Below are 10,742 nucleotides of genomic sequence, written 5' to 3' on the forward strand. Positions count from 1 at the left end.
AATGATAAATAATTTTCTCGTTATCATGTCGGTTTTTAACTGATTTGGTGATAGTTTTAACAGTTGGTTAGGCCTTAAAACCAGTGCTACGTGTGTAGGGATTGCAATCCCGCAGGCTTTTGAATCCCGCGGGATCCCACGCGGGATTGACCAATCGCCGCCAATGCAGTGAAGCAGAAGTAATATTAAAGGAAAGAGGAGTACAATGAGGGGAAAGAAAGGTAGGTACTACGTGAAGGAGGAGCACACAAATTATGAAGTGAATAAAAGGCGGGGTACAATTGATTTCTATGATGAAAATAATGATTTCAGAGATGTTTTAGTGCTAGGAAATTCCGTAGTAGGTTCATCTTGTAGCAGAAACCAAAATGCAGCTCAAAATGTAGCTTTTGCGCGAAATTCAGAAGGGATAAGTATTGTTGAGATTTCTCCTCGATCCATTAACACCGCTACTAATAATGCAAATATTGCTGTTGCACAAATTCCTGTTGTTGGAAGTTCTTTGCAAACAATCCAAACGGGAACTCAAAATGTTAATAATGCAAACATTCTGGTTAGCCAAAATTCTCAAAATATTAACACTGCAGGGCCGGTACCTCAACAAACAACTAATTTACCACCAATCCAAACAACAACTCAAAATGTTAATAATGCAAACATTCTGGATAGCCAAAATTCTCAAAATATTAACACTGCAGGGCCGGTACCTCAACAAATAAATAATTTAACACCAATCCAAACAACAACTCAAAATGTTAAGAATGCCAATGTTTTGGTTGGCCAAAATTCTCAAAATATTAACACGGCAGGGCCGGTACCTCAACAAACTAATTTGACACCAATCCAAAAGTTCCAAAAAACGTAAAAATACTAACCAAGAAACATCTAAATCTACAAGATATGAAAAGACATCATTGTCTGATGAAGCAACGGTCAAGTTCCAAAAAACGTAAAAATACTAACCAAGAATCATCTAAATCTACAAGATATGAAAAGACATCATTGTCTGATGAAGCAACGGGGCCAAAATTCTCAAAATATTAACACGGCAGGGCCGGTACCTCAACAAACTAATTTGACACCAATCCAAACCATAACTCAAAATGTTAATAATACCAATGTTTTGGTCAGCCAAATTTCTCAAAATATTAACACGGCAGGTCCGGTACCTCAACAAACTAATTTGACACCAATCCAAACCACAACTCAAAATGTTAATAATACCAATGTTTGAAGCAACGGGGACACATAATAAACAGTATGATGAAAATTCTAATAAAGCAAATGATGCAAAATCCAATAAAGAGAATCGTGGCAATGAACCTAAAGAAAATGGTTCTTACAAGGAAAGTGATCTTGAATCAACAAGAAATAATTCTCATGAAGAGCATGATAAGCTAGCGAATCAGCAAAATGAAAAAGAAAGAACTGGACAGTATAGTAAAGAATCATCTCAACAAAAAAGTAATAACAGTCATAACCCTTTTTAGGACAGATTCCCACTCTCCGTTCACACTCCAATCACAGTAGGTGCGTTTAACGAAGGATCAAATAATTTACCGTCGATTTTTTTTTCACGTTCAAGCTATTTGTAAAGGTCCAATTACTCCACTGTAGAGTATTTTTTTACCTATTATTAGGTCTCTATCAGCATAATTTACAAATATCCATCTATGAAATAAAGGAGTTGAAAATTGTTAAGTAGATAAAATATGTAGGTAGCGTGTCAAAGTGTGAAACATTGCCCTAGCAAATATGAAAAACAGAGGTAGGTCATGTGAGGCCCAATTAATTTGTGTCACGAGAAATGGTGATAAGTTCTTCCTTACCATGAGAACTCATTATTGTAGACTTTCCTATAATAACAGGTGTCTGGGTAGGAGTTTCATTTATAGATGTCTGCATGTCTGGATTATTTATAAGCCAATCAGACGTGTCAAACTAGCGGCCCGGGGCAAGTTGACCTAAAAAGAAGCTTTTAAAAAAAGTGGGTACATATTTACCGGTCTAATTTCTAGTTAAACGGAGAAAGCAAATGATTAGAATAGGTTTTAGATTAAAAAGTCCAAGTCCATCAATGTCTATCTGTTGAAGACGGGTAAAAGCCCCATTTTCTACAAGTCATAGTTCAGAGCAATTTTGTTAATCAAACAATTTAATCTCTAGATCGAAATTAGATGGATAGATAAGACTGTATTTCTAAGATCAAGTCATAATATGTAGGTAGTAGATACTTAGGGTTAGGGGAATGATCAAAATCGTCTGTAGGTATTTATTATTCGACAAAGCCAAAAATAATAGGTAGGTACCTACCGTCCTACACCTTCAGAGGAATAAAACCCACCCACGGATTTTTGGAATCACTTAATAGAAATTAAAATTTAATTAAGAAAGAAACTCTAATAATTGAATTTAATTTAATGGGTTTTAAATTGAATTTAGGGAACATCATCGCTGGTACCATCTGTTGCTATTGTTTTAACTTTTTTTTAATTTTGCCTAGCCCGTTGATATGAATCATGAGGTAGGTTAATATCTTCTTATTTCTAGGTATCTACTACTTATAGGAACCTCGTATTTTTTGCTGTAGGTAGGTATAGGTAGTTGGGTGCATCAGATGCACTCGCATCTGTGTTTATGCTGCTGCATGCCTACGCTATGCCTTAGCTTGGCGAATTTATTGTATGCCACCACGTGGTTGACATATTCCATATCAAAATAATAAAAAAAATCGAGACACCACAAGAGAAGAGAACCTACTGAAGTACCGAGATTGATATCTCGTCTAGATTTTGTTCTGAACTTTAGATTTCCTGAGAAGAAAAATCATTTGAATAGGATCAGTGGTTCCTAAAATTTTCGGACTCGCGGCTCCGTTTTCCAGCTATAAACCTTTTTGTGACACCCATCCGGGCAAACCAAACTGTTCTAAACACCGGGTTGGGGTTGGCTCTGGTGCGGCGTATATCCCATCCCTGAAACCCCCGCGGGGGTAGGAAATTTCTAGCTAAAGTCCCTTTAGGGATGGTTTTTTTCAAGAACTATCGGGACATCCTTGGCATGTACCCGCGGCATGCTTGTTTTCAATCACTGGTGTAGGTCTTGGTCTAACTCAGCGGTTCTCGACATTTTTTCGCCCGCGTACTCCTTGGGTACCCACGAACCCCCACCACCATGATAAAGAGTACCGGGTACTCCCGGAGGGTCTCTCACGTACCCCCGGTTGAGATCCACTGGTCTAGCTAATAGAGTTGCTTCCATTACCAACTTCCATTCTGCATATTATACATACATTATTCAGTATTGTATATTGTGTTGAGCTCGAGTCTTTGTTTTATAAAACATCATTAGTGTCTAGACAGGGGTCTACATTCCGTAATGGGAGTTCTTCTAATAATCTCTTAATAATAATAATAATAATTATTATAAAACATGGTAGGTACCAGGATGACGCAAGCATGCTGATATGACGTATGACAAGTTACTTGGAATAAATATTGCCAATTACCAGCAAACAACACCAAGTCCAAGTACTGTTTCCTATCCTTATGTAGAAATAGAATGAGGGACAATTCTTTTAGTAGGTACCTACTTTCCTAATACTAAGAGCACGTTCTGATATACTGTTTCCTATCCTTATGTAGAAATAGAATGAGGGACAATTCTTTTAGTAGGTACCTACTTTCCTAATACTAAGAGCACGTTCTGATGAATGTCATCAATATTGGGTCAACTGTTTAAGAAATTTGGTGGAAAAAACAAACAGACTTATGTATTTCAGGACAAACTAAATCCAAAATTGTCAAGTTGAAACTTATTTAGCTTGGAAGGTAGCGCGTCTGACTTGTTAGCGCTAGGGGCGGATTTTATCCTAAACAAACAAGGTTCGTTCTTGGAACGGCTGGTTCTTTCTCCTATCCTGTCTTCCTTCTCTCTTCTCTTTCGGGACGATAAGACCTTAGCAGTTACAGTTCCCTCTATCAAACCTATTGGGGAAAAAACTTCTTACTCTGTAGGTATGGTTAATAAATAATTACGGTAAGGTACAAGAAATTACCTAGACTTTTCATTATTTCTATCGTTGAACTTGAACATCAAGTAATTAAAAACTATAATAATATCTACCTGAGATCCTAAGCACAAATAAGTAGGTATGGAGGTACCTACTGATACTGCTCAAACATGTAGGTGCACTCATAATAATTACCTATAGGGCAGGCCCGGATTTTAATGAAAGACCGATGTGAATTCTAAGTACCTGATGGTTTTTCCATTTTTGATTAAATATGGCGAACTTTTTAGTAAGTACATATAGGACATATTTTAATCATTTAATTTGGGCTCAGTCCTACCGAAAAAAAAATATTTTTTTGTCCGTTCCAACGGAGGATAGAGTAATCAAAGTTCCTATTTAGTTATATTGCTTGATACGAACAGGACTGAAAAGTCCCCATACTCCAGCAGTTATTTTTGTAGCAGCTTCCATCGTTGGCTCCACTTCTGTTGTTTATAGGGACAGGACCCATGCAGCATCAACCGCGCGGCCTCAGCCACAAGTCTATCGGCCATAATGATGTTGGATTTGCGGGGCAGTTAAAGAGGTGCACTGTGTGTCATGGGCTCTTAGATATTTTTGTCCGTTCCAACGGAGGACAGAGTAAGCAAAGTTCCTATTTAGTTATATTGCTTGACTCGAACAGGACTGAAAAGTCCCGATACTCCAGCAGTTATTTTTGTAGCAGCTTCCATCGTTGGCTCCACTTCTGTTGTTTATAGGGACAGGACCCATGCAGCATCAACCGGCCTCAGCCACAAGTCTATCGGCCATAATGATGTTGGATTTGCGGGGCAGTTAAAGAGGTGCACTGTGTGTCATGGGCTCTTAGATAACACTCTTATTCTCTATTCTGGGGTCAAATCTGCTCATGTATGACTTGAGCTCCTCAGAGAAGAGTATGGTCTTACTGCGGTCAAATTCTCAAACAATATTGAGGACAAAATTCCGTACCTCGGCCGACATTGAACCCACGTCCTCCTGCCAGGCGAGCATCTTGACCGCCACACCATCAAGACAGGTGTACAGCGTACCTATAGTTACATTTCCTACTTGGTGTATCTACCTAGGTATACCTACTTATAGTGTCATGTTACTGATAGCTCCCTACAGTGCTTTCGTCTTGTCTGTTAGTAATGTTGCTAGCGTGTTGGAAACTTGCAGTGTACTCATAAACCTCACTTGATAATTATAGCAAAGGATAATGTTGATAGTTAGGATGAAGTGAGGTCAGTGACCTTTGGCCTAGGTAGTACGTAATTATTTCACGAGAAAATTGCAATGTTTTTAATGAGTAAACATTGCAGATAGAGGAACAAGATGGATTATTCGTCTTCATCATCTCCTACTCCTCCTCCTTCTTATTTGCAATATGCACATATTTTCATGAAGGTAAAATCCCTTTCAGTCCTTTCATTTAACAACCTAAGGTATGTCATAAGTCATATCACTCATAGGCTTTTGTACCACCTTACCTTTTTCGTTCGAAATTAAACCAACTCCTATAAGTTATCTTCAAGAGGCTGAGTGCACCCCGAAAGAGACAGCAGCACGTGAGATGCTCAGACGTCAATGATGACGTGAAATATAAAACAATTAGTGCTCACTTGCCCAGTCTAAATATAGGTACCTACCTACTTGATAGTCATGGAAAGCCTTCATAAGACGAAGAAAAAAAACCCCTTTTGTACGTGGGCACCTAAACCTAAAGGTGTGTCCAAACATAGTCGAACGGCCGTCGATCGACGAGGTGAGTCCATGTTGTCAAGGCAGTGTGGACAGTTCAGTGGACTATGTAGATACGTGGGCACCTAAATCCGATAGCCGGGTCTACAATTTCATGTTAAAGTGTTTGTTCAGCTCTAAAAGTATGCTCAGAGACTTTACCGAACCGTCTCCGAGCATTCTTCGTTCTTTCTCCGAGGTAACTGGTGACTACTCGTACAACATGAGATTGATAGACCTCAGAACCAGTAGAACTGGAAGGATTAGGCTATCGTAAATCAAACAAGTCTAACTGAATCTTGGGGAAACTTAGCAGCTTATAGAATTTAATAATCCTGAATTGACCTAGCTCAGTTTAGGTATTAGGTGAGTGTAGAGCAGCAGTAGTGCGCTAGGCCAAGTCATCTACAAGTTCCAGACCAGTGAGATATAGGAATATTAATCATAAAATAATGGCTTAGTAATCCCTGGCTCATCCTTTTAGAAAGAGACAGACCATGGAAAGTCAGCTGTCAACTAGTTAGACGACAAAACCTTCATCCATATGACAATACCCAGGAGTACGATATACATACGTATTAGGAACTAACGTGGTCGTGGGAACATCATTGGAACTGGCAGGACCCAGAGTGCCAGGACCAGACAGCTATGTACCGTAGAACCAGAGGTACAATAGATTGTGATATTATAACGGGAAAACCATTGGGATTCCACTCATACTCGATTGGTCAAGATTCATGCTCAGAACAACTGGCTTTCTCCTATCTCGTCCTCCTTCTCTCTTCGATTTCGGGATGATAAGAACTACATTGTTTCAGTTCCCTCAATCAAAGCTTTGCTTTGTTGTTCTCTCAGTCAGTTCCCTCTATCAAAGCTATGGCAGATAAATTAATGATCTACCAGGGGCCGCACCCCAAAATATTAGACTGAAATATAGCAGCATTAAGCGAAAAAGAACCATGCTTAAGGCAAATTCCCCGTATGGATGGTTCCTTTCTGCTTAATATTGTCCAAATGCAAATACAATAGGTACCTACATATGTCAGGATGGACTTTGCTAAGGGTAGCCACTTACTAGGTAGACCTAACAGGTCGCCTGAGAGACTCAATATTGCTGGCATGCACTAGTAGGTAGACCAGACCTGACGGGCGTACCTACCTGTCAGGTCTACCTGCAAGTGAATTGCCGGCCTGAGTAGTCCCTCTGTAGCAGTTTAGAATTCCCCGTATGGATGGTTCCTTTCTGCTTAATATTGTCCAAATGCAAATACAATAGGTACATAATAACAATTTTTGCTACTGAGGACTTCACTTCCTTCGATCAATTCCATTGTTTCTAAATATTAACCCTTTCCTACTGTTTCAGAGAGAGTGTATTTCCGTACACATAGGTCAGGCTGGTGTCCAGATCGGCAATGCATGTTGGGAGCTGTACTGTTCTACATATGTAGGTAATAACAATTTTTGCTACTGAGGACTTCACTTCCTTCGATCAATTCCATTGTATCTAAATATTAACCCTGTTCCTACTGTTTCAGAGAGAGTGTATTTCCGTACACATAGGTCAGGCTGGTGTCCAGATCGGCAATGCATGTTGGGAGCTGTACTGTTTGGAACATGGCATTCAACCTGATGGACAAATGCCGTCTGATAAAACCATAGGCGCGGGGGATGACAGCTTCAACACTTTCTTCAGTGAGACAGGGGCTGGTAAACATGTACCCCGTGCGGTGTTTGTAGATCTCGAACCCACCGTGGTCGGTAAGTGACTAGAAGTTCGGTAAACTGAAGACTTGAAGATCGTGGAAAACTATGTGTTATTAAAACGTGTCGTTCATGCCGGGGCTCCCAAAGCCCGATTGAGTCAAAAATAGCCAAATAGGGGAACCAACGGGTGGAAAAGGGTGCCACAGGCGCGGCAAAGGGCACTAGAGGTTCAAAAACTGGCGATGAGGGGGCGGTAAATGGCGGCAGAAGTTGGCAAAGGGCGCCAGCAAAGTTTGAGGCGAAAAAAAAATCAACAGCGAAGTTCGAGACAAAACCCCAGGAGGAGGCGGCAAAGTCCCAGGAGGGGGCCGCCCGGTTCGGGGGAACCGTCTGAACACCCCTTAATCCGAGGCTGGCCAAATTTCATCACCATTCGACATACCGTTCAAGAGTTATCGCGCTACAAACAAAGATTGCAAATATTTCAACGGGTTACTTTCCGGTGTTCTCGTGATGACCCTGCATTCCCGCACCTTTAACCTAAGATTCATGCTCAGAACAACTGGCTTTCTCCTATCTCGTCCTCCTTCTCTCTTCGATTTCGGGATGATAAGAACTACATTGTTTCAGTTCCCTCAATCAAAGCTTTGCTTTGTTGTTCTCTCAGTCAGTTCCCTCTATCAAAGCTTTGCTTTGTTGTTCCCTCAGTCATGTTATACCTTCTTTAACATAGATATTATGTTTGTTCACAGACCAATCTTGTCCCTTATCCCCGCATCCACTTTCCACTGGCAACCTACGCTCCTGTTATCTCAGCAGAGAAAGCTTATCAAAGCTTTGCTTTGTTGTTCTCTCAGTCAGTTCCCTCTATCAAAGCTTTGCTTTGTTGTTCCCTCAGTCAGTTCCCTCAATCAAAGCATTGCTTTGTTGTTCTCTCAGTCAGTTCCCTCAATCAAAGCATTGCTTTGTTGTTCTCTCAGTCAGTTCCCTCAATCAAAGCTTTGCTTTGTTGTTCTCTCAGTCAGTTCCCTCAATCAAAGCTTTGCTTTGTTGTTCTCTCAGTCAGTTCCCTCAACCAAAGCATTGCAAAGGAAAGCAAAGCTATACCAAAAAGCTTATGTTATACCTTCTTTAACATAGATATTGTGTTTGTTAACAGACCAATCTTGTCCCTTATCCCCGCATCCACTTTCCACTGGCAACCTACGCTCCTGTTATCTCAGCAGAGAAAGCTTACCATGAACAAATGACGGTAGCGGAAATTACCAACGCTTGCTTTGAACCAGCCAATCAGATGGTCAAATGTGATCCGAGACATGGCAAATATATGGCCTGTTGTATGCTGTACAGGTATGTAACTGAATGATCGAAATGAGGGAGATTTCAGCACATATAAAAGTGATTGTCAGCTTTTCCTGGCCCCATTCAGGCAGGTGACTAGCTCGTTGAAATGCCAGTAAAATTGTGAAACTTTGAAGCATATAAACCAGTTAAAAATCTGACGTCTGACGAAGATGAGATTCAAACAAACCCGTGCCACTTTACTTCACCAAACAGACACCTTAACCGCTACTGTACGGCGCGGCGGCATTTATTAATCGCCATTTTACGGGAATTTTCAACCAGCTATCAGCTCCTCAGTTGTCCTCACGAGGCTGAGTGTACCCTAAAATACGAAATAGCCAGCAGCATGTGTTGTTCTCCACTTTCAACCAGGAGACAGCGGCACCTGAGTGTCGAGACGGTCACCCGTCCAACTACCACCGACGCACAAAGTTGATTAACTTTAGTGGGAACGGGTGCATAATGCAAAATGCAAAGATATTCTAATATAAATAATAAATAATTGCTGTTGAAAATTTCAACACTTGAAGGACATTATTGGCTCTTCACATTTTTTGATCGATCGGTTCTATGGGGCCCTTAGCGGACCTTTTTCCAACTAAGTTATACAATTCACTGAGCCATTAGTTCTAATTCCTATTTCGCAATCTCTAGCAAAGTCCTAAAGTCGGCATCTTCTGAAAGAGAATGATGGCTGAGGAAATTTCACTTCAAATGTTTAACACTTGAAGGACATTATTGGCTCTTCACATTTTTTGATGGATCGGTTCTATGGGGTCCCTTAGCGGACCTTTTTCCAACTAAGTTATACAATTCACTGAGCCGTTAGTTCTAATTCCTATTTCGCAATCTCTAGCAAAGTCCTAAAGTCGGCATCTTCTGAAAGAGAATGATGGCTGAGGAAATTTCGCTTTCAATTCTCGTCTGCGGTGAGCGGGTCATCGCCCGAACTGAAACTTGATGCTGGACAGTTCTGGTCTCATCTTAGATTTTCCGCTCTGGTGATTGTGCTAGCCTTGTATCTTGTATCCCATAGGAACTAGGACCTAGATCATGTTCCGAGCTTCATGCATACAGAGATATGAGACTAGACAACACTTGGGATTTCTAGTCTAGAAATTTTCAATCATCATTCGACTGTACAGGGTGTGCAAAAGTAACCGTACTCAATTTCAAAGGGTGATTTATTGGGTTAAAATTCAAAATGATAATTTTTTCTCTGAACATCAGTGTTTAATGGTTACAATTTCAGTTAAAGACCTTTTCTCAGTTGCACCTATTAGGTTGCCGTTTTAGGGGGACAAATATGAAGTCATGGCAATATCGTTTTCTCATTTTTCACCGTCGCGCGTCGTCGGGGCAGCGATACGTCGGGTGACTTAAAAAAAAAAAAAAAAAAAAAAAAGCGCGTCGTCGGGGCAGCGATACGTCGGGTGGCTCAAAAAAAAAGTTGATACGATAGATGTGTATTTCTTTCCCTCCAATTCAGTCTAGTTCAAACAAAAATACAGATACCATCACAAACACCCAGTAAGTAATAAGTCATGAAACTGATGTATTAAGTTCTCACTATTTCTAAAGCAGCCATACCATTACTATAGCAGCATTAGCAAGTAGGTCCTGGTCGGTTGAGTGAAGACGAGATGGGTTCTATGTTTCAGATGAGGTCAGGACAGGTACCTATCGTCAGCTGTTTCATCCAGAGCAGTTGATTACAGGCAAGGAGGACGCTGCTAACAACTATGCCAGAGGACACTATACCATAGGAAAAGAAATCGTGGACATTGTTCTTGATAGGTAAGACCTAACACCTGTCTTGGTAGCTTAGTGGTTAAACGGTTGTCCGGTAAAATTAGATTGTCATGGGTTCAAATCCCCAGCAAGGCTTGGAATTGTATCCTCAATCATTTGA

At 40.5% G+C, this 10,742-nt stretch overlaps 1 protein-coding gene across 1 annotated transcript in view; it reads left to right on the top strand.

Annotated features, from left to right (window-relative positions):
* Positions 1-7,313: 7,313 nt before the first annotated feature.
* Positions 7,314-10,742, top strand: part of LOC103512068 (tubulin alpha-1A chain-like) — a 34,472-nt gene continuing 31,043 nt past the window's right edge. Inside the window, exons 1-2 of the mRNA XM_026825647.1 lie at positions 7,314-7,540; positions 10,492-10,627. Coding sequence (XP_026681448.1) covers positions 7,420-7,540; positions 10,492-10,627 — 257 coding nt within the window. The 5' untranslated portion in view covers positions 7,314-7,419. The remainder of the gene's footprint in view (positions 7,541-10,491; positions 10,628-10,742) is intronic.

This window comes from Diaphorina citri, unplaced genomic scaffold (assembly GCF_000475195.1).
Source record: "Diaphorina citri unplaced genomic scaffold, Diaci psyllid genome assembly version 1.1 scaffold786, whole genome shotgun sequence".
Lineage (NCBI taxonomy): Eukaryota > Metazoa > Arthropoda > Insecta > Hemiptera > Psyllidae > Diaphorina > Diaphorina citri.